This window comes from Sylvia atricapilla, chromosome 18 (assembly GCF_009819655.1).
Source record: "Sylvia atricapilla isolate bSylAtr1 chromosome 18, bSylAtr1.pri, whole genome shotgun sequence".
Classification (NCBI taxonomy): domain Eukaryota; kingdom Metazoa; phylum Chordata; class Aves; order Passeriformes; family Sylviidae; genus Sylvia; species Sylvia atricapilla.
Window position 1 is genome coordinate 2,728,977 of NC_089157.1, and position 26,436 is coordinate 2,755,412.

The 26,436-nt window shown below is 45.0% G+C and overlaps 2 protein-coding genes across 5 annotated transcripts; one reads left to right on the top strand and one right to left on the bottom strand.

Moving 5' to 3' along the window:
• Positions 1-152: 152 nt before the first annotated feature.
• ACOX1 (acyl-CoA oxidase 1) lies at positions 153-20,892 on the bottom strand. Of its 3 annotated transcripts, none has more exons than XM_066332018.1 (14): positions 20,726-20,892; positions 19,505-19,664; positions 13,865-14,025; positions 8,989-9,096; positions 8,385-8,504; positions 7,118-7,233; positions 6,750-6,919; positions 6,285-6,447; positions 5,398-5,588; positions 4,614-4,793; positions 3,885-3,990; positions 3,656-3,799; positions 2,639-2,845; positions 153-1,684 (listed from the first exon to the last, which is right to left on the bottom strand). In XM_066332018.1, exons 1-14 carry the CDS (start codon positions 20,838-20,840, stop codon positions 1,634-1,636), a joined length of 1,992 nt encoding a protein of 663 aa, XP_066188115.1. In that variant the 5' UTR covers positions 20,841-20,892; the 3' UTR covers positions 153-1,633. The 3 variants fall into 3 exon arrangements, with proteins under 3 accessions (XP_066188115.1, XP_066188114.1, XP_066188116.1); XM_066332017.1 differs by lacking the exon at positions 13,865-14,025 and adding an exon at positions 10,829-10,989 and having other exon boundaries at positions 20,726-20,891; XM_066332019.1 differs by lacking the exons at positions 19,505-19,664; positions 20,726-20,892 and adding an exon at positions 10,829-10,989 and having other exon boundaries at positions 13,865-13,983.
• Positions 20,893-21,002: 110 nt separating this feature from the next.
• Positions 21,003-25,223, top strand: TEN1 (TEN1 subunit of CST complex). 2 transcript variants are annotated; one of them, XM_066332021.1, is made up of 4 exons: positions 21,003-21,027; positions 22,789-22,891; positions 23,013-23,170; positions 24,377-25,223. In XM_066332021.1, exons 2-4 carry the CDS (start codon positions 22,806-22,808, stop codon positions 24,514-24,516), a joined length of 384 nt encoding a protein of 127 aa, XP_066188118.1. In that variant the 5' UTR covers positions 21,003-21,027; positions 22,789-22,805; the 3' UTR covers positions 24,517-25,223. The 2 variants fall into 2 exon arrangements, with proteins under 2 accessions (XP_066188118.1, XP_066188117.1); XM_066332020.1 differs by lacking the exon at positions 21,003-21,027 and adding an exon at positions 21,036-21,309.
• Positions 25,224-26,436: the final 1,213 nt, after the last annotated feature.

Below are 26,436 nucleotides of genomic sequence, written 5' to 3' on the forward strand. Positions count from 1 at the left end.
CTGTTCTCATTAGCACATTTTAAACCTGCTCCTCCTCCATCCCCCCTCCCTAGGCCAGCAGCCTGTTCCACTGGACACAGGGAAGGCAGAGCCCTCAGCCTCCTCTGGCATCCCGAACTTCCATGGGACCTGAAACACTCAGCAGTCAAAAGACAAGTTTGATTAGTTTATTTAAAATTAAACATTTCTTTCTGTTCAGCTACTGTCCATGGAGCCAAACGTTGTGTCTGATCATTGTTAGTGCCAGAAAACAGATTCAAAATTAGAGACTAACAGAGACCAAAGCTGCAGAGAAGCAGCTTCTCTGGTGTTGCTTCAGAACTGCAGGATTTGGGTTTATGGTGAAGCTTTTTGCCATTTTAAGCTCAGAGTTGCCCTTCTCTAGTGTGAAGAGGTTTTATGGTTACTGGACAGAGTTACTGGTGTGGAAAAGCAGCAATGATTTTGCTTGGTTGTAGTTGTTGCACTGATTTGCCTGGGCAGCAGGATGTTCTCTTCCAAGCTAAACTCTTCTGTTCAATCAGACAGCACCGTGCAAGGCCCAAGTCGATATCAAAAGAAAATTAAGCAAATCAGAGAAAGCTCCTTGGAAATGCATGGGTAGGAAAAAAAAATCTGGACACTTCACTTGGGATTGTCGTTTTCTTGACCAATACCTTTAAAAAACCAGGACAACATCCCAGAAAAAAACAGAAGACCTGAGGATGCTGGTCAGCCGATTTCTGCCCTCCAATACTGGCTTCATCATTCCAGATCAAATTTGCAGTTTTTGTCACTATGTGTGTTTTTTCCCTCAACAAATCAACATAAGTAACATTTGTAAAGTGCTTTGAGATAGTGCTAGAAAATGCTAATAGTGAAAAGAGGGGCAGAACATTTGTCATCAGCACCCAGCTGATTACTACGAGTTGCTTTTTATCCTCAGAGCAGCATCACTGTGTACTCCTTTGACCTTCTATTAACCAAGAGCTGGCACAAAGGGAAAAGGAGTTTGTGCAGGGCACTGAAAGAAGGAAAACAAAGGAAACACGAGGATTTCTTCTGGAAAGATGCCTGAAGCAGAGCTCCAGAGGACGGGTATTTACTTCCCAGACCCATCAGGAAAACGTGCCACACGCAGACTCACATGCACAGAGCTCTGCAGGAGTCTTCACACAGCAAAACATTTGCCAAATGAGGAGAGAGGTGGGGCTAATCTTAAAAAAAAAAAAAAAAAAAAAAAGAAATCAAGACACTGATGCTTTTTTTGAGGGGAGGACATAACTGCTCACCAGAAGCTAGTGCCTGAGGGCTGTCAACTACGTTGTAGTAAAGTCCTGCCACCTTTTCCAGCTGACAGGAACTTCTCTCTAGTTAGCAGCTTCACAAAAGCAATCCTTGTATAAATCCATAAAGCTTTCCCAGATTTTTAAAAGGTTAATTTTACCATTATAATTGCACTTTAAAAACAGGCATCAATCCCTATGCACTCTTCCCAAACACCTCCTCCATTTAAAAGAGGAAAGAAAGGCTACAATTATTCACTGTCCTACAGCTACAGGATTCAATGGTTTGATTTAGGTGCCTGAAGGAAGGATCCAAACACCCAATTTTCAGGGCAGGACAAGAGTGCATTTTAAAAAACCTGCAGGCTTCACAGCTTGGCTTGCATTGGCTTCAGGTGTTTGTGGAAAGATTCATGGACCTGCAAGACAACAAGACAGTGGTTACAAGGTCAGGTTTGATCTTTGAAACAGTTTTACCTCCTCACATCTTGCAGTGTTTTTTATACTAATTAAATTTGAATCAGAGGCACTTTGAAGATTTAAGAACTAGATAGATTTAAGAAGCCAGATAACTTCTGTATTTCAGGATCTACATAATACAAACCATGAGAATATGAAAAACAGCCTGCCCACTATCTTTCTTTCAAGAAAGAAATACGAGATTTATATCCATGCAATTGTTTGGCATCTTAATTACAAGAAAACTGGCACAGGTTTCCTAAGGGGCTGTAATGAAGCCCCACTGACTTCAGAAGTACAGAACACTGAGCAAGCTGTGGTGGGATTTAACTCCAGCTGCAGTCTCTGGCAGCCCATTGCAGGAGATAAGAGTCTGCCCTCATCAAATAAAGGCACCAGGAGACAGGATTTTCCATTCTGGCCAATGGAGCAGGGACACTTCAGTTTATTTTAGCTCAGCTGCAGCTCCAGTCCTAGGCCAGATATACAACATCTGACACCTAAGTGCTACAGGGGAGCAATTTATCTTTTCCTCCACTCACTGCTACTGCCCGAAGACTGGAAGATTTGCCAGAAAATGGGCAAGGCTTCCACAGCTACTGTCACTAAGCAGAATCAAGAGCAAGTGATAATTGCTTTTGAATTCACTGAGATAACTCAGTTGTTTCTCTGTGGAATGCACCATTTCTTCCCTCAATTGAGAAGCTCAAGAGATCCCACAGGGATGAACGCAAGGCACACCTGGGAGAGAAACTATTGAGAGCAAACTGAAAGAAGGTTGTTAGTTTTGGTCCATTAGTACTTGTGACTTGTCTCCCCTCTTCTGCAATTACCTGCTGAGATCACTGGAGCATAATTAACAACCCTAAACTGAGTTATTACTCTGGTCATCTGAGAAAAAGAGGTTTCTTTACCTGTGTTTTGTTCAGTGGGGATTTCTTTGCCCACTCAAACATGTTCTCGTAGACGTTGCCATCATAGCGGCCGAGCACAGATCCCAGATGGACATCATGGAAGTCAAAGGAGTCCACCAGTGCCACTGCATTGGGACGAATGACAGCCAGGAGCTCCTTCACGTGCTGGTTCACTTGGGTTATTTGGGCACTAGTCAAGACACCTGCCTTGAGAGGGGAAACAAGGATTACACAAGTCACAAATCCCTCCCTTCCTTAACATCTCACATAGGTCAGATTTCCCACACACAAAAATGCAGCAGTTCATAAAACACCAAGGGTTTTTTTTCTTCACTAAGTAATTAAATTGGCAATTTTCCACAATGCACAAGCTGAGGGAGATGCTAGCACAGCCCTCCATACTGCCCAGCTATTAATCCTGGGTGGGATACTCATTCTGTGAGTATCTGTAAGTTAACTGCAGCAGCAAGCTTTCTTGGAGAATATGCATATAACGATATTAAACTGTGCCTGGCTTCACGGAAATCTTTAGTAAGCAGCAAAGAGAAAAATGGGAAGACAAAGCATGCCATGTCTGCCTGAAGAGCAAACAAAACACTGCTGCACAAATACATTCTCAAACTGACAGAATGAAGAGAACAAAAGCAATGCCTGACAATGTATAGCCATTCATTGAAGGATGGGTTAGAATTTGGAGCACAAGATCCTCTTTAAGCGGTATTACTTGCGGAGCACGTCTAACCACTGCTCCTTTATTAATTCCTTGCTTTTTAACACACAGCAGCTGGTCACCAACTGGAAACCATTTGAGCTAAACTTTGGCACATGCCAGGTTTCCATTTATCACAAGGGAAACCCAACAAGAGCCTTCGGGCAGACAAACACTGCTAATGAATCTCTGGCAGCCAACAGCCAAGAATTTCCACCTATAACATCCATAAAGCGTGGCATTTAAAGCACATTTGCAGGCAGTGAGCATGGCTTCAGAGACTTGGAGAGCTGGATGAAGACACCAACCTGCAGGAAATCGCCGGCGTTCCTGCTGATGCCGAACAGGGCGTACAGGAGGCACAGGTCGGTCAGCACCGCGTGGACGGCGGCGTCACTGACCTCGGCCAGCTTGGCTGTGAACAGCTTCACTATCACATAGTGACAGTGGGCCTGCAGAAACCAGAGAGGGTCAGTCAGGGCCACACAGAGATGAGGAGCTCTCACAGCACGTTTCTTTAGCAGGCACGTCACTGACCTCTGATGCCCGCACGAGATCAACAGAAGTCCTGTTCCAGGCATCCTCTTTGCTCTTCCTGTGGTTCAGCTCAGCTTGAAGATTCTTCGCTGCAGATTCTACAAGCCTGATTCATATGACGAAAAAAAACCAGTTTACATAATAACACCACATTAACAGGATGACATACACCGAATTCATACACATGTCAAATCATGGCACATGAGCTCAGAATTCTTCTCATGTGCCATGAGTGAGGATAGTGACTGGAGTGACAAGTTGTGCCTCTAAAACACCAATAATCACTGCTGTAGCTACAATGCAGCTACAGAGGAGTAAGAGGAATTCTGACAGCACACATGGTGCTTCAATACCTACTCCTGAGTAGGTATCTGTTCTACTATCCCACTTCCCTCACAATGAACTTTAATATCAGGATTGTTTCTCTCCACAAAGACTTCTGAGTAGTTTGGTATTTGTAAGTTTGAATATGATTTACACAAAAATAAGAAAAAGATACATCCCAAAGGAATAGGGAGCAGAGTAATCAGGCTATGAGCAGCCTGTGAGCAGCCTCCTGCAGCCTCAAAGCACTTAACCCTGACCCCAACCCAGTGTGTCACTTCCTGAAAGCAACACACGGATCAAAGCTTTGCCAGCCACACCTCGAGAATCCAGCACAAACAGGGCAGTACATCACCACCACCTCACCCAGTTTTACTTGGCTCAGCCCAGTCAGTGGGAGCTCACCGAGCAGCACGGGACTTGTAGGCCTCTACCAAGCTGGTGGGGTCATTGATCCTCATGGTGACAGTCCTGGCAGCCACGTGCTGGGGCTGGATGCGCTGCCTGGAGAGGTCATTCAGGTAGGACACCATGCCAGTGACTTTCTGTCCAGAGGTCACCTGGGAATAGCTTTTCATAAGGAACCTGAAAGTAGGGACCACAGATGGTAGCTCTTACTCATGAGTTGTCTGAATGGACAAAAGTAATCTCACTGAGGCTCAGGCCAGAAAGAACACCTGTAGGCACACAATTACGTGTTGAAAATGGGGTAGGGGACAGAAACATGACATGGCAATACAGACACTTCTCCCCATCACTTTGTCACCATATTCACTGCAAACCAGTCAAATAAAAGATTCCTTAACACCAATTTAGTGTTAAGAAGGGCATTATTTATTACAGGTGCCTGGTTGCATGGGTGTAACTCCTCTTGTGTGCATGTGACTTTTTACAAGCATGGTGCTTACGAACAGGCACTACAGGCATATTATAATTCACTCATTACCATAAAACCCTCCCCAAGTTCCCAGATTCAGTCCTTGTTTTGGCTGTAGCTGCATTCCTTAAGCCAGATGTCTCCCCCTTATCTTCCAACTGTCCTTGCTGGGATAGCAGATTCTGCCTGCCCCGTTTTCTCTGCTCAAAGTTACACAGACACAGCAGAAATTGAATTAACCCTTTTGGTACCAACTTCAGACACAAGGCTCATGAGGACAGGCTGGAACACCCCTGTGCAGAGCTCCCATACCTGGCAGTCTGCAGCATCATGACCGTGTTCTCCCCCTCGTAGGTGCAGGACGGGGTGAAGGTGACATAGATGTCAGGGATGCCACTGCAGCGGGAGTAGCCATGCCCGCCACAGGCCATGCGACATTCCTCAATGCCAGCATTGGCAGTCCAGGAGGTGAACGCCTTCAGCCCTGCTGTCAGGGCATGCAGCTGAGGGGCAACAGCAAAGACAGGGTTATTTTCCAGTCTTAGCTTGTACACATACATGTTAAGGACTGCAACTCCCAGAAAAAAAGAAGCAGAGTCAACATCATTCTTGCGCTGTTCCACAGGGCCTTGTTTTTCTTGAAGGAACTCTTTCCTGAGCCAAATATTTATATGAAAGCCCTTGTACATGAAGACTTCTTTTAAGTACACTGTTCCTTCTGCCCCTTTACATTTTATGTACAAGACTGTTTTCAACTGCCCTTTGTCACAAATCCTAACAGAAAATTAACATTCTACAACCCCAAACCCTCAGTATAATACTGATACTTTGATCAATACACCTGTTCTACCCATGGCACTCGGAAAAACAATTAAGAAATTACAGCACAAGCACAAGACCAGTCATGACTCCCAAATAGTACTCCATAATTCCTGGAAATGCACCTTTTGAATAAAAATATTCTCCTAGTAGCTTTTGCACTGTCCATTACTCCGTGCATTACACTTTTTTATAAAGTGCTAAATAAATAGAACAAATAAATGTCACCAGCACATACTGGACTTGGGGGCTTCTGAAACTACAGAAGTAGAAGACATCTCATGAGTGAAAGCCAAAAAGGGTCAATGCCTCTTTTTCCATGCTGTAAAAAAGCCTCACACAAATTCAACTAACACTCTGGTTTCCAGAGGACACAGTACCTCTGGCAGCTCACTGAGGTCCCCTGTGCTGATGTCCCCACTGATACGGTGGTAAGTGTCCTTTATGTAGGCTCCCACAAAATGGAAGGCGTATGCTGTTGCCAGCAGAGGAAACAGTTTGTATTGCTGGGTCTGATAATCCAGGATCTGGGGTTCTGGTTCCCTAGAGCAAAATACAGATGAATTCGCATGTCAGCGGTAGCAAACTGCTGCAGAAATCCCACTTATCCCTACACTAAGTATGTTCACCATCCATATCAAGCCAGACTCTCTAAGACCATCCAGCAAAAGCCTCTGGCTGGAGAGGACATTCCAAGAATGAAAGATTATGTGCTCCCCAGGACAAACAGTGTTTTGAAACCATACCAAGTGCCAAAGCAAGTATCAGCCACAGCCCCCATTCCTCCCAGTACTTCAGAATTTTCCCTCAGCAGTTTAGGCTGCTCTGGGTGTCCCTGCACTCACCCTGGCTTCAGCTCAGACTGGTGTCTGACAGCGCTGTAGCGGATGGCGATGGTGCAGGCCCGGGACAGTGAGCGAGCAGAGTCACCCACGATGAGGGAACGGATGAACACCATGGTCCCGTAGGTCAGCTTGTCACTGACTGGTTTCACATAGGTGCCATCTGGTTCAACCTGCCAAAAAATAAAAGATTAAAAAAAAAAATACAGGCTGTTGATTTGTGAAGTTTCCTCCCTTTTACATGTTCACTCTCTAAACTCATCAAGCAGCATTTACAAGCCACCCAGAATCCTTTTGGTGCAGTACTCAACCTCACAGGAGCACTCAGTGTGCCCACTTCTAACAGCAGATGCTGAAACTCACTGCTTTACCTGGGCATATTTCATCAGCATGTTTTCCCGAGGAATTCGGAAGTTGTCCATTTTCAGGTAGCCATTATCCATTTCATCATAGCCAAATTTGGGGCCAATGTCACCCACTGTAATACCTGCCACAGACAAAGCCATTTGCATTAAGAAATAGGAACTAAACACCACACAAGAGGCTCAAGCCTCTTCCAATAAGGAGATTGTTTAGTTTTCCAGCAAGTCCTGGCAGTGTTGTGATTAAGAGTTAACAGAGACCTGAATCTCTTTGATGGAAAAGCGGTGTCCTGGTTTTGGCTGGGATAGAGTGAAACTATCTTCCCAGTGGCTGGTACAGTGCTGTGTTCTGGATTTAGCAAGAGAACAATGTTGATAACACACTGATGGTTCAGCTGTTGCTGAGTAGCACTTGCATCAGGACAAGGACTTTACAATTTCCACACTGCCCTGACAGTGAGGAGGAGGCTGGGGGGACACAAGAAGCTGGCAGGGGACACAGCCAGGACAGCTGATCCCAGCTGGACAAAGGGATATTCCCCACCATGTGCCATCATGCTGAACAATAAGACTGGGTGAAGCCAGCTGGGGGGGATGATAGCCCCCTGGCCAGGGACTGGCTGGGCATCAGTCAGCTGGTGCTGAGCAATCACACTGTGATCACTACCTCTGCAAATTCTACTACTGTTATTGTTATTCTTATTGTTGTTGCTGTTATTGATTTCCCTTCCTTTTCTGTTCTATTAAATTGTCTTTATCTCAGCCTACAATTTTACCTTTTTCACAATTCTTTCCCCTATCCCACTGTGTGGAGGGAGTGGCTGTGTGTGTTTAGCTGCCTGATGAGTTAAACCACAAGAACTGCACTTCAAAACATGGAAATCTCCATAATTTCCATGCATCCCTACTATCCACTCACTGCAGGAGCTGTCTCTAAAATTCATCCAGCTCAAGAGTGATGAAAGCCCTTCTTCCACTTTCAGAAAGCAGGATGTGCTGCTCATGGAATGCCCAGCTGGGAGACACTGGAGCAGACCCAAATCCCAAACTAAACTGCACAGGGGCAGAATCAAATCAGAAACTAAACTTTGCATTGAAGGCCCGGTAGGAAAGATGATTTAGTGGTAGTTCAGTCATAAGAAGGACTCATTTAAGCCCCATGATCTACCAGCTGAATTCAGCTAATGAAATAAGATGTGGACTTCAACAAGACACAGCAGCTGTATACAGCCAGAGAGAAACAGATTTAAGGTATTCCCTGAGTGTGAGTTTGTACCTGGCAGAGGTTCATGTGTGCCCAGCTGCCGGATGGGGACAATGAAGGCGTGCAGGCCTTTGCACTGGCCCTGGGTGTAGAGCTGAGCCAGAACGATGGCGTGGTTTGACGTCTTCCCAACTGCAACGGGAGCAGGAGTCAGCACAGAAACAGTCAGACACAGTTACACACACACACAATCTTTCTTCTGAGATAACCTCATCACATCATAACCTCACCAGAAACCCAGACTGACCCCACGGGATGTCACCCCAGTCATACAGCTCTATGACAAAGTGTTGCTCAATGGAAGTTGCACAACACAATTTTCTTGACTATAAAATACCAAGTCTTTGGCACACCTGCCAATGAAGCTGAAGGAATTATAAATAATTTGATACAAGCTATCAAAAATTACACCAAATCCACAGTGTGAATGATTCTGAGCAACAGTCCAGAGCACACAATGTTTAGCAGGTTTTGATAAGTCTGCTTGTTATGCAAGAGTGACTGGCTTTCAGCCAACTCTTTGGATCAACTTTCAGTCATCACTCTGTAGATACAACACACATGGCATCACCTCCCTGAGTTTTTCCATACAACTCCCAGATTGGGACACACTTACGTCCACCTGGCCACCACTTAATGGAGGTGACAGTGGGGCTGTTGAGGATGAACTCCTGTGTAGAGGGGTCGTAAGTGGCTGTAGTTTCCAGGCCCCGAAGATGAGTCCCTGGAAACAACAAAAAACATTGTTTTGGCAGGAAGTCAGTCACAAAACAATGACTAGGACAGAACTGGACAATGGAAAGTGGAACTCCAGTAGTAATGTTTAAATTTTAACTTTGCTTTTAGGTTATATATATATATATATATATAAAGCTAAATATCAATACATTAAAAACGAACAAGCGAGAGCCAGACCACATTCTGGAACTGGAATTCTCAGAAAACATACTGATATTTTTCCCCAGTGGTCTAAGACTAGTTTTCCAAGCACCTCCAATCTGACACCCTTTTGCTATCACACACCAGAAGCCCTTTCTCAGTTAAAATGTTCCCCAGGAACACACTCACCTGAATTTCACTAAAATGCAATCTGATTAAATTGCAAAACAAAACCATCCAGTTCTCAGCCACAAGACATAAAACCCAAAATAAACAGTGCCCATCACCTCTTCATTCCCTCATCAAGCCAACATTCTCCTCACTTGATGGAGCTGATCTCCCAGAAGAGATCATCCATAGGACCAAGACAGCAAATAATGGCACATGTATGCCAGGTACTCATGTAGGTAAAGAGACTGCAAAACGATGGAGGTAATTCCAGGAACAGTCTTTGTCTTCTGCCCCCAATGCTTCATTTCCCACACACCTGTCTCAGGGCAGTGGCATTGCCCCTGAATGCCTTAAAAACTCCCCAAATCACCAGGCTTACTTGCTTAAACTAGACAAGCTGTGAACACTCCTGAGAGTCTGGACTGACAGGGCAGGACAAGAGCTCCAACAGGAAAAAGGAGATCACTTTGCAGCAACCATGTTTCCAAAGCATGGAGATAATGGCAGACTTCCACAGGCAGCTCAACACCGACTTACTCTGCTGGCAAAGGATCTTCAAACCTCACTAGTTCCAAGAGATTCTCCTCAGACTTGCAGCTACTTTATGCTTCACACAGCTTCTACATTTCCCTTCAACACCAAGGTGAGTCCTGCTCATTTTTAGAAAATAATTCTCATCTGCAACTCTGAGATGACCAAAATTAAAGTTTCCCAAGGCAGAATATCCTCCCTTTGAAATTTGAATTAGAAGTGTTGCAATCACAATACTGTTGGAGTTATCAAAATCCATTTCAAAGATTGAAAGCAAAGGAATAGCAACAAAAAACAAAGTCAACTTGAGACAGAGAACTCAAAAAGCCCAACATGTTTCATGGTCAGTTAAAAAGAACACAAGGGAGTGAAGTAAGGGGGAAAAGTTCCCCACAAACCATAAGCGTTGGAACCAAGTTACCATCTGATCGAAGGTTAATCCTGATGTGAACAGCCAACTTTAAATTTTTTGGCATCTCTTTGACTACCTCAAAGCTCTGTCCTTCTGTCTTTACACTGAACATTAATCAGAGCAAAGCAGAACTCAAACTGGAAAGAACAGCAAATGTGAAATGGACAAATGCCACCTAACTGACAGCACCAGTGATGGTCAGCAACGATACATGAATGGCACATGGAGCATCCAGGTGCTCATTTATAGAGCTACAGACATCAAACCCTCCCTTCTGAGGAAGAGAGGGAAGCAGCACATGGCATAATGCTTTATTAACCCTTTCAGAGGCTGTCCACATTTCCCTACAAACACAGCTGCACATGTGAAACTGTGGGATACACACACACTGTTCATGCCAGGCACGGGAATCCTCTGTACACAAAGCCATTCTTAGAAAGAGCATTTACTGAATGTACTGTACCATGGCCCATTTCAGTCTGGGCATAAGTGCCAATGATCTCCAGGTTCCAGGCAGGCATGAAGAAGCGATCCTGCTGCTCTGGGGTGGCCTGGGTGAGAAGAGTGGGGAGGAACATGCCCAGGTGAAGGTCCAGAGGTTCAGGCCGTCCACGGTGAACAAAGCTGTGAAGAATTGTCATGGGATGGGAGCATGAAGGGAATGTTATGGGTGGGAAGCAAGCGTGAGGATTCATGGTGGAGATTCAGGAAGAGACAAAAAGAAAAAAAAAATGATTCATGTGTCAATTGGAATTCAGCGAGTGTATATTAGAGAGCCAGAGCACTGTCCTTTTCTCAGGCCTGAGTAATAAGAAATTGCACTCACTTTGAAATAAACACACTGCAGTGCATTTCTTTGTATCATGCAGAAAAAGCATCTGCAACATTCCCCTATTTTTGATGCACTATGATTGACTAAAAAATACAAGGATGAATCCAAAATGAATCCAAACCAAAAGATGAACCAGACCTTCTGGTTTGAACATTAGAACATCCCTAAGTTCAGTGGGCTGAGGCAGTCAGCTGAGAATGTCAGTTTGTTGGAGAGGTGATGTGGCTGAACACAGTGTGCTTTCAACCAAGTATAGGAAGTCCATCTTTTTATTTTTTTCCCCCATATTTTGAAAGTAGAACCTGGTAGAAATCCCAGTTTATCCAGCTAAACAAGTTAGGTCTTCAGTGGACTTTCTTTTTTTAAAAAAGGCAAATCCTAACTGGCTGCACTATTTACTCTAATTTTTTAAAATTGAATGTCAGACACAATTAGTGTACATGGCATTTCAAACCAACTCCCTTCAGCTTCTATTTTAAAGAACTTTCTTAAAAGGACAGTGCTCTGTACCTGTAAGTCAAAGTTGTGAACATGAACAACTTGGGAAGAAAGCCAACATTTTTCAATCTGTAAATCACCAGCACAAATTATCTCCAATTAAACATCTTTCATTAGAATTACTTTTTCTCCATGTTCTGACAAACATCACTGTGAGGTAATTAAGTGGTCTATTAAGTTTTTCGATACAATGCATTAATTCATTATTAAACCTTAAAGTATTGACAGCTTTGAGTATTACAATAGTGGGAATAGATTGAAGACCAGTATCTCCATCTGACTCATTTATATATGAAATAAATTTAATTGGACTTTAACAGGAATATAAAGATATATTTAAATGATATGCATCATGGAAAAAGCATTGGTCTGAGCTTGGCTCAAACTCATCTGGCATTCTTAGCAAAGTGAGAACAATGCATCCTTGTGTTCTCCGAATACACATTAATATGAACTAGTTCTGTTCCTAGGGCTTCCCAAGAATTGTTGTTTGATATTCTCAGACTCCTCCAAACAAATTCAACTATCTAATAAATCCAGTAGCAAGGTTTTCTAAGCTTTCTGACTACACAGTGACTGAGCCCAACAGGGAACTGTTGGCCTACCAGGAATACCAGATTCTAAGTGAGTTCAGTACTGGTGAGAAGCACACAGCTGACAGCCAAGAGTGAGAAAAAAAATTCCTTATTTACCAGCAGTAGTTAAAAACCAGATAGAAACAGCACAGTATTTTCACTTTTTCACTGCTCCTTCTTGTTTCATTTTCAGCCCTGTGCTATTTGTTGTTGTTGGGGTTTTTTTGTTTGTTTTTTTAAGAGAGAGACTTCTTCACTATGAAACAGGTTAAAATCAACACAGGCTGTCACGCATGTAGTCACCAAGATAAAACTGAGTAACTACTCATTCAGGCCAAAGTTCAATTCAATAATCCAAAGGTCTGTTTCCCCATCACCAGATTTTAAACATCAGGATTAAATTAAGCAAAGTTCAGTGACAATTACTGCAGCAGCTTCATTGATGAAATATCAGACACTCAACATTCACAGCAGAAACGCCAAATGTTTGCATTTTAATTATTCAGCATAGAAAGTTTATCTGCTTCACTGTTTTAGCTCCATTTAGCATCAAAATAACAATTTAACCATGAAACAACATGAGATCTATAAGGAAATCAACCATCACCAGGCAAGAAAGTGCAATGATGTCATGTGAAATCAAAAGTAAAACCAATCACTGCAGTGTGAATGTGACTGATTTCAAGCAGCTGGTGTGAGAAAGCAAATAAGGCCAGCAGGCACTGATTGTTGCCATCCAGTTATCTCCCAGCTTCTGGTGTTGAGCTGGGTTTGTTGAGGAGGACAGAAGACAGGATTTCTTCCACTGAGTCTTCTACAAATGTTTTCGCAGCTGTAACTGAACAACCAGATAACTGGCATTGCCATCCAGCAGTGTCCAGACTTGTACACCTCAGGCTTTTCCACTTCAGATGCCAGCACAGGCACTGGAGTCCTTGTTTGTAAACTCTTCTTGCTGGTATTTAACAGCTGTAATTCCAGGTTCTGGGCTAAAAGACTGTTATTTGATCCATTAAATGTTTTTCCATTTGAAGGAGTGAAGATTGCTTTCAACAACAGCAGGGATAAGATGGTTTTTTTTTCTTTGTAAACAAGACCTTTCCAGGAAGCTGTACAGCTGCAGTAGAGCAGCATCTGGAAGAGAAGTGCCTGGGGCAAAGCATACCTGACTTTCAACCCAAGACTCACAATTTTGCTCCACTGCTCCTATAGGAATGCTCCTGACCTGTTTCTGCAGGCCAGCTGTGCACTGAGGGCTCTGGCATACATGCCCCAAAATCAGACAAAAGTAAAAACCACAGTACTGTTCACTGACATGTTCCAACTAAATTCCCTCTCAGGGCTTAGAACAACTTCCTCATTTCTGAACAAAGGTAACAACTACCAATGCAGAGATCAGCTAAGAGGTGCATTCTGGAAAAGGAATCCTGGGATTGTCAGGATGTGAAATGAGGCAGCTGTCTGGCTACAGACATCAAACCATTACCTGAGGAATTTTACCTTTCCCCCTTTAGATTGACCCAGGGAACATTAACAATTTACCCACTGGAGTTAGAGAAAAGAGGTTACCCATTGATCCCTGAAGGCAACTAACCATGTCCCATTTCGGTTTGGGCGTAGGTGCCAATTATCTTGACTCCACGGACCAGGGGCAGCCACTTCTCCTTCTGAGCAGCAGTCGTTTGGGTCTCTATGGTTTTGTGAAACATGCTGAAGTGGAGACCCAAAGGTTCAGGAAAATTGCCCAAGCATGTTCTACAGGAGAGAAATAGAGGGATCTGGATCTCAGTCTTACTGTTACCATGAACCTGAAAGGCTTTTCTTCAACTGGAGTATAAGATAAATCATCTGTTTTGCTTCATTCAACTATTTTTTTTTTTTTTTGGTCCCACAAGCAACCTCCAAATGTGGAGGCATCAGAAGCAATGCTAATTGGGAAACAGACGTTTCTTCCAGGCATCTTCTTCACCCCATCAATCCTGCTGTTGCCATGTAACTGGAAAAAAAATATGATTCTACAAAGGTTCATGAAGAACTTGAAACTAAGGACATGAAAACCAAATTATTTTCTCTCCCATCTCTCAGGCATTGTGGGAATAAATCCCACTGATGCTCGTAGCCTACAATTAGGGCATTATTAGTTAGAAGAAATATGTATTAAAAATGAAAAAGTTTCTTTGGTGACTGAGTTCTTTTTGGAACAGCTTCTATCTGCAGCTGCTTCTATCAGTTGTGAGATCTGGAACTCACCTTCAGTTAAAATTACCATTACAGTCTAGTGCTGGAGAGAATGGAAAAAAAATCAGATATTTTAGGTGCGCTTGACCAAAGCAGAAGTTATTTCATGAAAGAAAACTAATTAGCTAGTAGCCACAATGGCAGGAAAAGTACATTCTCAATTAAAACATCTCCCGTCTGCAGCTTGAACAGTTTCTTCATCTTCTACTGTAGACAAATGTTTATTCCATCTAAGTTCTAAGACAGAGGAGGAAAAAATGAACCCTCTGCATAAGTACCAGAGAAGGGAGTGTTCTGCACACAGCTTGTCAATTACAGCAGCATTTGTGACTGGGATTTTGCTCCATGCAGAGAGTAAATAATTGATAATTCATCAGCAGGTCCTGTGCAGGCTGTGAAAACCAGCCTTAGAGTGAGAGACAAAGCACCACTGAACTGCACATTTTAAATGAACAAGACTAAATGAGCCATCGATTTTTCCAGGACCAAAACTATTGTAATTTAATGCTGGTGCTATTAGATTTTTAGATTTTTTAAAATTTAAAATTTAGATATTTATTTAGATAATTATAATCTCACTGTGCTTTAAGCTGGTGTGGGTGCAGGTACAGAGTCTCAAGTTCCTGGAATCGAGCCACACAGTTCTTTCACCAGAAAATTCTTGCCTACAGCAGCACATGTTACCAAAGCTGATGCTTTTGGGGTGACCAAGGATTAAAAAGTGCTGCAAGGACAGCAAGACAGAACTTTTCACCACTCTTGTGGTTTCCTAAGTGGGTCATTATTTTAGCCCAGGATCTATAGAGCAACAGCAACACCCTTTTCTTCCTCACTGCCTACAACGCAATTATTGTGCACCTACTCCTTGGACCCAAAAAGGACAAATCTACAGGGAGAAAAGGAGTGCTGACTTTGAAACAAAGTTTCAGGGCAGCTTAGGAAGAGCTTGAATGGGTCTTTGCCTATTTTCACCAGTCATTGAAAGAACTTGAGAAAAATGTGCAGCCCATGCTTTGCTGTCAGAAAAATCAGGTCAGACACTGCTTCTTTGAAGGTAATGCTCGAGGAAAAAATCCCAGAAATCTTCTGAAAGGTCACACCAGCAACTTTCATTGCCTATGAGGAAGTTTAATCACAAGTGCCAGATATCTCCTGATTAACTATCACCCTCTCTGACAGGAGGAGGACAACAGACAATTTGCAAGGGGATGCTTTAACACACCCCTGTATCAGAAGGTCATGATGTTTCAGTAGCCAATCGTGCAGCATTCTAACAGCTTCTTGCATTAACTAAGATGAAAATTAAATTACAGCAGTAACTGTTCATCTCTGTGTACTCCACACTGAAGATTTAGGATTTCCTTAATGTGCCTTCTAACAGCTTGAATGACAGTGAGAGAGAATCCTGTTCTCCTCAAGACACAGGGCAAACAGAAGAAGTACCAGCTGTGAAGGGAGGAACAACAGGTTTTCTTCCCTTCTTTTTCTTTCTCTGAACTCTTACTGCTGCCCACCACAATTTCAGCACTCCCAGCACATGGATTGGCTGTTCCCCAAAGGCTGCAGTGTGTAACTGTTCAAATACTCTGCTCCATCAAGACTGATGGTGGCAGTTACCATCTAATCAATGATCAGCCGCTCTGAGGTCAGCCTTGCAACAACGACCAGTGTCACAATGAGGCTGCAGCTCCAAATCCACTTCTGGGAGAAGGCTGTGTAGTAACATGTACTTTTGCAATATAGATCTTCCCACATTTTGCAGCAACCAGTGCCACCCACACAATAAAAGGCACTTACGTGACAGGTGTGTCACTGCCTCGAAGTGCACAGAGGACAACAGAAGCAAAGTCTGTGTTCAGAGGCTCCAAAGCTACAGGAACAGCTGCAAAGCCATTCTCAGGCTGCAGAACTGGGTCACAGAACGGGGGCATTTACTTTACATTCGTCTGTCTGTGTGCAAACTTTTCTGCTTGGTGCAGTTCTTGAAGTAACTCTCTCAAAGACGAGCACAAAGGGTCATCCCAGTGGAAAAGGAGCAGGAGCTGTGTTTGAGCTGTGCTGTCTGGGCTCCAGAGCTAACAACTACTATGGCAATAAACTCCTGTTCCAGCTGTTATCAAAGTAAGATCGAGGCAGACTCATGCACTTTGCATTAACTTAGCAGTGGCAAGTAGGGCCCATAGTAGAGTTTTTCTACTTTGACAAGACCAAAGCTGCTCCAGGTCCTAATTTAGAGATGTAAGAACAAATTCCAACAGGGAAATGCACATTCATGCAATGCTCATGAACACAGGAATCATCTGATGACCAGCAGCTCTCAGATCTTCTCTTCTTCCATGACCCAGTTTATCTCAACTGTTTTTCACTTTTTTGTTTAATCCCATTTTCCTCAATGAAGGTTAATTAAAGTTGAAGGTGAATTACAACTGAGCAGCTCGCTCTTTTCCAAGAGTGTTGGAACACTACACTAGAAACATTTCCCATTTTTCATTTGGGAAATGTAATTCAGCTGAATTGCATTTTGCTGCAGTTAGACTGTACAAGAAATCTGGAATATTGGCACTTTTAGGCTGATGGCCTTCAAAGCTGTAGTCACAACAGCTGCAACTGCAGTGTGGACATAGAAGAATTACTACACAAAAAGCAATCAAGCATATTTAATAGATCCTCTTATGATTTGGAGTCCAACAAAACCCTTTGGAAACAGGAAGGAGGAGCATTCACTTGGACATGTCACGGCAGCAGCAGCAACTGTTTAAGTATATCTTCAGGGCAGTGAAGGAAGCAGCATTTCTCCTCACCTACTCATAAATCAAGCTGTGAAGCTGGTGAGTAATTTGCAAAGCTACCTAGAGATGTTCTGGCAGTTTAGGAAAGCTACAGGGAAAAACTCCTCAAAACTGCACATGTAAATCTGTCCCTGCCTTTTGGGGATAACTGACAAAATTGTTAACCTTCCATAAGTAGAAATGTCAATCACAATAAATACAACTTGATGTCTGAATCAAGGACATCAGTCTGTTTCATCAGCGTCATTTGAAGTATGTTGCAACACCATATCCGTTCAGGTTTTAGTTTGGAAAAATGAACAAGCCCAAACACACTTTCTTCAGGTCAGCTTTTACACTAACGAAGTCACTTACAGTTAGCACCAATTAGCATGTTTGGATATGGGATAGAAATAAACATAATTTTGTCAGTTGGGTGCAGCTCAGCAAATTTTAAAAATATTCAACACTCAAAAGGTGGGAAAGTGGGGACAGATGTTAAAATGCAAATGAAATCAAAGGATGAAAAAATAATCCTTTCATTTCATCCATTTCTTAAGCAGCAGCAAGCCCACATCCTCCCTTGCCAACACCACACATTATAGTAAAGAAGTCATTTCAGAATATTAACAGTGTACAATTCCTAGAGCAAACACACTTCACCTGTAGGCAAGAAATTTATGCACTGCTCTTCTTTCTGTTACATGTCATTATAGAATGAACATGGTACATAAAATAAGTAAAAAATGGCAAACATAGTTAGTCTACAGTAATTGCAATTATATTTTGAAATCCTGAATGGCTGCAATTAGATTTTACCTTGGAACAAAATTAGCCTTTTCCATTGTTTCAGTTGGTTTTGGGCTGTGAATTCTGACTAGTCACACCTGACCATTCATGTCACGTTAGATATGGAGGTACTATTTGGTATCTATGTGAAATATTACACTTTGATCCACCTAAGAATTGCTGACTCCAAAGCAAGTTTATGGAAAGACAAAACTAGAAGGTCTCATTTGACTACTTCAGAAAAGTCTGTTTTCATATAATATTGTCATTAATGCTACAAAAAGACAAAAAAATCGTTAAAATTTTCCATCTGATAGCCTAGATAGACTTTGCTGAATTTTCTCCATAGAAATAAATAAATGAAGAAACTTCCCTGTCACTTTCAATGAACCTTGTGTAGGAAAAAAATTAATGATTAACTTGGGCTGTGCAGCACTTGAATAATGCACTACTGTCACTGAACTTGTTCCCTATTATCACTGTCCTCCAATGGTAATTTTTAAATTATTTATGTTACTTCCATGAGAACTTTCATGACACAGGTCAGTGCAAACCAGTTTCTCTGAAAGTAAAACCACAGTGGACAAGATGATTTCAATTTCCAGTGCCAATGGTCATGCCCTGGGGCCCATGACAGCTTTTCTACAAAACAAGTGAGAGGGGGCTTGTGGTTCATTATTTAATGCACCAGAGGCTATATCCATGGGATTACAACAGATTTCTGGATCCGTGTAACCTCTCTGCTTTCAGTTTCTGTTTCATTTAATCAGAAAGAGTTGAACAGAATTTGCGGGAGAAATGTATCAAAATCGGGAACTGAGCTCTAATTCTTTCTGAGAGGAATGAAAACTCAGATGTAAAGACATTCTTACTTTGATTAACTTGATCCAAAGGTCGTATTATCAGATAAACCAAAGGTCAGATACAACAAAAAGCCTCTGGGTCAGAGAACCTCTGTAGAACCAGGAGCTTAAAGGAGGGACACAGAACACACAGTGATAAACAAGAACTTACAAGCCATCTTGGAATATTTTCAAGTATCCCTGCAATGTGACTTTATTGGGTCTAAGTGCAAAGTGAAGTAATCAGCTTTTAGAGATTTCATTAGAAGCTGAAAACTCATCAGATATATTCAAAGTAATTCAGTATAATTTTTTTATTCCTTTGGGAAAACATCTGACTTCAACTTCTGTTTTCTAGTTTCTGCACCACGTATAAAGAACAGAGTATAATTGTCAATTTTGCATTTCTGTTTAAAAAAACCCTAAGAAAACACAACATTCAGGAATTCAGGGTTTCATCTGAAATTCACTGAAGCCAGACTTGAGAAGTCTTGTGCTTCCTTTAAACAAAAAACCACAGGGAAAAAGCACAACCCTAACGTCCTTGGTGATGATTAAAGTACGTACAAGAAGCAAACTCTGCATCTTTTTAGGTACCTTTTAAACCAGTAGATCTCCTCGGGATCTGCAATTCCATATTCCCTGAGCTTCATCACCATCAAGGAGCTCTTCCTGATGGCTTGCTCATAGCGTTGGCTACGGGACAGGAAGTTCAAATCCTCGTGCTGGAAGTCAGGGTCATTAAGAACTAAGGCCTCTGGGGACAGAAGAGGAGAGGAAAACAAGCTCAGTTTCCACAAACCTCAGCAGGGGCTGAGAAACGACCCAGCACTTTACCTGCTCTGCCTCAAAGGCAGAGGTTATCAGAAAATTGAGAACAAAATTAGAAGTTAACAAAATGCGAAAGAAATCAAAGCTCTTTGCGAGCTCAATTCCCGGCACTCTCATTTCATCCATAAACCCCATTTTCAGTTCAAAGCACTCTGGACTTGGCAGGAGGGCGATTCACTGATGTAAGACCTGCAGGCCCCTCAGCAACAGCCTCACAGGCTCGGGCAGCCCTCGGTGAACTCTGATCCCCTCGCAACTCCAGCAGAAGGGCACAGTTATTGTTCCCACTGTGCCAAGTGGAAAACAAGGTGCCCAGAGACCACAGACTTTCTGTGTCCCCGCTTTGGCAGCGAAGTTACACAACACCATCCCCTGACAGTCCCGGTCCAGGGAAGGGACTGGAAGTAGCTCATTAATCTCTCATAACCACGCCGTGCCGGGTGACAAACTGATGACATTTGTACTGTTGGGCAAGAGCATGTGAGGAAGGAAAAAGGAGGAGACAGAGCCCATGAGAAATGCCCATGGGAAGCTGCCTTTGACCCTCTGGAGGAAGGGGAAACAGAGAAGTAAAAGGGCACTGCTCTATCAGGGTCACGCTAAATCCTTTCTGGGGAGAAGAGGGGGACCAGGGACTTAACGTAGCTCTTGCTCCTCTCTAACCCCTTCCTTTACGCTGATCCTCCACCTGCAAACCCTCTCCTCAAAGCTTTCTCTTCTCCTCGGGGTCTTCCCTCTCCACAAAAGCTCCTCCACACCCTCTCCCGCCCCACGACCGCCTCACAACTCCGTGGTTCCTCACCTCCCCGGAGGCTCCCCTCCCCGCTACCCTGGCCCTGTATCCCGCTCTCCCTCTCCCTGGAGGTGCCCCTGGGTCTCCCCCACCACGCAGCCTCTCCCCTTCCCATCCCCGCATATCCTTCTCCTCCTCCGAGCCCTGACCGGGGCTGTCTCTCCCGGTCCCCACGGCCCGGGCCCTCCCCTCACCGATCTCCTTGCGGCGGCGGGTGCGCTCAGGGCCGCCGTCCAGGATGTGGGTGAGCAGCTCGGGCTGGAAGGTGGCGGCGGCGCGCTCCCTCCGCAGGTCCGCGTTCACCGACATCGCGGCGGCCGGCGGCTCTGCCCGTTCCCGTTCCCGATCCCGATCTAAACCCCGATCCCGGTTCCTTCCCGTCCCCGCTGCGCCGGCACCGCCCCCGCGTGACGTCACCGCCGCGACGCCACGTGGGTCCTGACCACGTGCGCCCCGCCCCGTGCCCGCCCTTCCCGCGGCAGCCGATGGCGGAGCGGTGAGCGCGCCTTCCGTCGTGCTGCGAGCGGGGCTTTGAATCGCGCTGTGATGGGCATGGGGCGGCGCTGCGAGAGTGCTCGGCACGGGCAGCATCGGCATGGTGGAGTTAATTAAATAAACAGCTCATTAAATGCCGTTAGAGGGCTGCGTTTGTGCGCTCGTTAAGTACGGTGTTGGATAGTGCTCTGGATCTGGAAAGTGCGTGGAGGGCTGCGCTTGTGGCTGAGCCTGCCGTAAATTTCTCTGCAAGGTCCTACAGTGGCGGTGGCGCATGCTTCAGGTAGCACATTGGGTGGGCACGGGGGGGGGTGGTGATTGAGGTATGGGTTTTACAACCTAAATGACTCTGTACGTTAAAAAGTGCATTAAATGTACACTGAGCATCTTGCACCCCTAGCTGATCCACTTTGCTTCACAGTGTGATTCAGGAGCAAAACCCGAGCGGTACAGGACGGTCTTTGCCCTTCTGGAGGTGCGGAATTTTAAATGTTAGGTGCGGCGGGGTTGCAGGGAGCTGCAGAGGGCGGGGAGTTGTGTTTCCACCCTGCCAGAGCAGGGACACTGCCAGGGAGGTTTTTCAGCTCGCTGTGGGTGTCCACAGCCTGGCATGGGACCGCGGGGCAGCAGGCAGAGGAGAGAGGTGTGTGCAGGGACGGAGTAAGCCAGGATCGCCTTGCTTTCGGCAGCCTCCCACGGAGTCCTCCGTGGGGCATTTTGCAAGGTTGCAATCTCGTGAGCAATGCGTCGGGTGGGCAAGGGACACCGAGCATTAAAGTTACGGCATGTGTGTCAGCTCAGTGTCCCCACTGCTGAGTAATCAGTACTGGAGGTCCTTGAACACCCAGCAATGGACCCAGTTGTCTGAGCGGCAGGAGTCCCTGCCTGGGCTGTTTTGCAGCTCTTGGGGTCCCCAACAGAGAGGCAAAAAAAAAAAAAAAAAAAAAAAAAAAAAAAAATGAAGCATGGAAATACTCCAAACACAGGCAGCCTGCAAGGGAGATCAGAGGGAAAATTATGCGAAAAACCCCAAAAACTTCAGGGCACAGCCAGGAGCCTAGCTATGACATCGAGTGGGCAGGATTAGAACTTTGCTGAAGCTGCTTTGCATTCCTGCCTTTCTGTGTGCTCTGTGCTGTGGCTGACTTGCCTGTGCCAGCCCTGCTCCACTGCAGGAGCTCCCAGGAGGTCCCACGTGAGCCTTTTCTTGGAATTAGTCCTTCTCACTCATCCCTGTCTGCTAAACCCTACCAGACTTCTGACAAAACAAGGCTGGCTTGGATCCAATTTATTGTTCTCCAGCTGCAGGATCAGACGCTGCCAGAACTTTTTATGCTGCAGTAAGAGAAGAGGCTCGGGATCATTCCTTAAATCTTGCTGCATAGTGCTCTATCACCCGAGCAGCTGTGGCTATCCCTGCATCTCAGTCCCTCACATTCTCTGAACTGCTTGGTCACCATTCTCCCTACTTCCTTAACTTTTCTCAGCTTGTCCACAGCCTGGGGGAGACCCAGAGGACCTGGTGGGCTGCCTGTAGTTCTTGCTGGGTTGTGTGGGACTAAGCAGCTCCTCTTTGTGCCAGGATGCCCTGGGCTTGGCACATGCGCTGAGCTGCAAATAGGACTCAGCAGGGAAGCTGTGAGGCTCTTGCAGCCCCCTGGATGGTGGAACCTGGGCAAGGAAGGAGTTGAAGGGCAGTATCACTTAAAATTTGGGTCAGGTAATGGAGTAGCACGGAGTCAGACCTTTTGCTTTACTGCAGGCCAGCCGTTGTGCGAGATGCTGCCGAGTGCTGGTGTCTATTACTTCCCGTGGGAGATCAACAGCTCCGTCCCTGAGGGGAGGACACTCAGGACATTTGGCAGGTGAGAAGGGTACTCTGCTCTCCTTGCAGGCCAGGCCTTTCCTTCACTGGCTGAGCACCCCCCCCTTTGGTTTGTAATTTGATTTCTGCGCAACTGAGCTTCCCAAATTGATCATTCCCAGGTTATGCTGCTATGACCTGGCCCGATCTGAAGCCGTTCTCGCCATGCAGCACAACTCAGCTCAGTACCAAGTCTATGTTGACACCAAGTTTGTGGAGCCATTCCAAGCCCAAGTGGGATCTTTCTACCTAGTCCTGGGAGAGGCTGAACACAGGCAAGGTAAATGCTCCAGGAATTGGTGCCCTTTGCTACTCTTCATAGTACATCAGCTCTTTTGGGGTTCCCTGAATCACTGGAGGCAGCCTGGGCTGAGGCTCTTCTTGTGCAGTTCCTCCAGTCCCACGTGTGTGATTCAAGGTAGGAACAGCCTGTCTGTCTCTTCTGACCATGAGAAGAGCCACCTTTATCTTGGTGAAAATCTGCTCCTCTGGCACAGATTTTTTTAGAAACAAGAAGCATTTCATCAGCATTGCTGGGCTTGTGAAACCTGTGCTAAAAAGCCTTCTGGCATCACTGCCAGCCACCACACCAAGTGTCTTCACCCCAAACATGACAGATTGCAGCAATACCTCATTGCAAGTGGCTGGCTTGGTCTTTGCCATCCTTGAAAGGCTCTAATTATTATCCCTGCCCTCAGACATGTGAGGAATGTAGGCAGGCTCTGTCATGCAAGGCACCCTGTTGTCCTTTCCTGGGGTGCCCTATGTTCCAGCTGCTTGGCGCTTTGCGTGGAGAGTTGATCTGATGGTGAAGGAAATTTTGTGTTATCTTGGCCACACGTGATAAAAAGCTTTCACATTCATGCCATAAAAGTTCTCACTGGCACGTGGAAAGCCACACTTCACATGGCTTGTAGAGAGTGACCTGCTAAGCCACTGCTGCAAAATTCCTTTAGAAAATTGTTATTTTGGTCATCCCAGCCTAGGAGAGAGTTGCAGGGGTGGAAGGGGAGCAGGCTGAGATGGTGGCTGTGTCACCAAGGCTATGTCACCAAGGTTTGGCCCCTTCTCTGCAGCTCCATGTTGCCACTTGAATGCCACCAATGAACTGTTGGTTGTAGCCAGCTTTGAGTCTCTTCTAAGCCCTCTTGTCTGCACAGGGGCATTCAGAAATGAGCTCAGATGCATCACTGCTGCTTTTCAGACAGGGAAAACCAAAGTGCATCCAGCCACAAAGTAGGCAGATGCTGCATGGCAGGCACTGACACTGTTCCCCAGTACAAGGGGATTGCAGTGTCAGTCACCAGCATTTTGTAGCCATCAGGGCAGAGGGAAAGCACATCACTAAATTAAGCTGCTCCTGCTGCTCACATCAGTGGCAGCATGCAGCCAGTGTGGTCTCCTGAAGTTCTCAGGCTATGGTTATTTGCCCAACTTGAGTTGTATGTTGCCTGAGGAAACTCTCTGTCTATTTTCCTTTCTCCAGAAACTTCCAGACCTGTGGTAAAAGCACGAATATTGACCTACGTGGAAGGGATAAACGTGCCCCTGCTGGAACAAGCCATACAGGAGCAGAGGAAATACTTCAGTGAGAGGCAGGAGCAGAGGGAAAACAGCATATCCTGACAGCAGCTCCATACATGCTGGTCCTTGCACTGCCATTTGAAACAAATATATTAAAAGTAAATTAGGAGGTGTGTTTGCTGTGGCAAACAGCAAAGTCACTGAGCAGGGAAGCACGTGAAGAATGTGAGTCAATGTGTGTGACTGTGGGCTGTCCATTCCTGCCCCAGGTGTCATGATTGAAAATAGCTCTGGGAATCAGGTTTGTTGTTTGCTTCAAAGGGTGGTTAAGGAAAGGGTACACTTGGATTATACTGATCCATTCATAATGCATGACACGAAGAAGTCAGAAGAGGAAGTCTCTGAATCTGGAGTTAAGCAGCTCAGCTTTGGCAGATGGGGCAAAAGGGCATTAGCACAAAGTTCATTAGCCCCGCCTGGCTGCGGGCCCGTGAGTGCCTGTGTTGGGGTACCCTGACTCAGCTGCCACACAGGAACATTCCTGGCAAAACATTCACATATCTGAGCTGACCAAAGAAACAAGAAGAACAAAGAGTCCCTGTTTTCAGTAGCACATGCCTCATCAGGTAGGAAGAACTGGTATCTAAGGGGAGGATTAATTCTAACTCTAAAATAAATATTTGCAGTACCCTGAGTACTTGACTTTCTTCTTTGACACAACTAAGTTTAAGAGACCTTAAATCACTGTTTTTGGAGTATCTAAAGATTTTGATTGAAATTTTCCTAAATAAAGATGAAAAAAGAAGGCAGCTTGTCTTTTATTGATTAAATCCCTCTTTCTTGCCAAGTTATATGCGTTAGGCCCTGCACAAACCCTATAGATGATGTAAGAAAATTCAGTTTTCCTCCTTCTCCTAAGTACTGGGTGTGTATGGAAGTGGCTGGCTTTAAAAAAGTTGCAAGAAAAGGAGATGAAGTTACATCAGAGCCACTTTGGTTAAAGAGCATGGTGCCAAACCCACACATCTGAATTAAGCCATTGACGAAAGGACAGAGCGTTGCTAATGGCAGATGAGAATCAAATGTTTGTGCAAGGGAGAGAAGACTCTCCTGTGCTGTAGAAATCCCCACATCTGGAGTGAGCCGTGCCTGTGGTTTGCAGGGGAATGCAGACATCTCCAGCCTTTTCTGCTTGCACTTGAAGATTTTGAGCTGCTGGCTCAGCAATGGGTTAAATCAGCCTTTCCTTAGGTCACCTAAAAGTTGGGGTCTTCCCTGTGAACCAATGCAGCTGCAATGTCCATGCTCACCCAGAGACATGGAGCCCCCAATCCCCCAGATGAAATTCCCTTTGCCTCTGCCTTTCTTGGTGCAACATACATAAGTTTATTTTAATCTTGTGTTCTGTCAGCTATCAAGTCAATTATTAATTCCCCCTCAAGGACATTTTCTAATGCTGACTGAGCAGCACAGCCCATGTTGGGGAGGTTCAAGGGACAATTGTGCAAGACAAAATAAAAGGGGAAAAAAGCAAAACAGTAAAAACAAAACCCCTCCCTCCAAAAACCAAAAGAAACAAACCCAAACAAACAATAAAACAGGCATTTCTGCTGAGTGTTTGCCCTCAGCGTGTCCCAGGGAGCCACAATGATGAACCCAATTACTGCAGCGATGCCCAGCACCGTGCAGGTGGAGCAGGAGATCTTCCCCTGGCCCTGTGCAGTTCATGCTGCTCTTCCCCAGGCCCCAAAGTGCCTCTTTACATCAAGTCCCCTCAATCTTTGGCTGCAGCCAGCACACTGCACAAGCTGGGCCACAGAACCACCAGCCCTGCCCGGCTCCTTGTGGCTCCACAGACAGCCCAGACCCTGTCCACCCACAGCCCGGGCAGGCCCCTGAGGCGTCCCTCAAGGCTGAGGGAGCAGCAAGGTGGGACCCAGACCCTGGCAGCACCTCAGGGAACACCCGGGGGGCTCAAAAGCTTTCCCCGCATTCACGTTTTTATTTCCCGCTTTTTTTTTT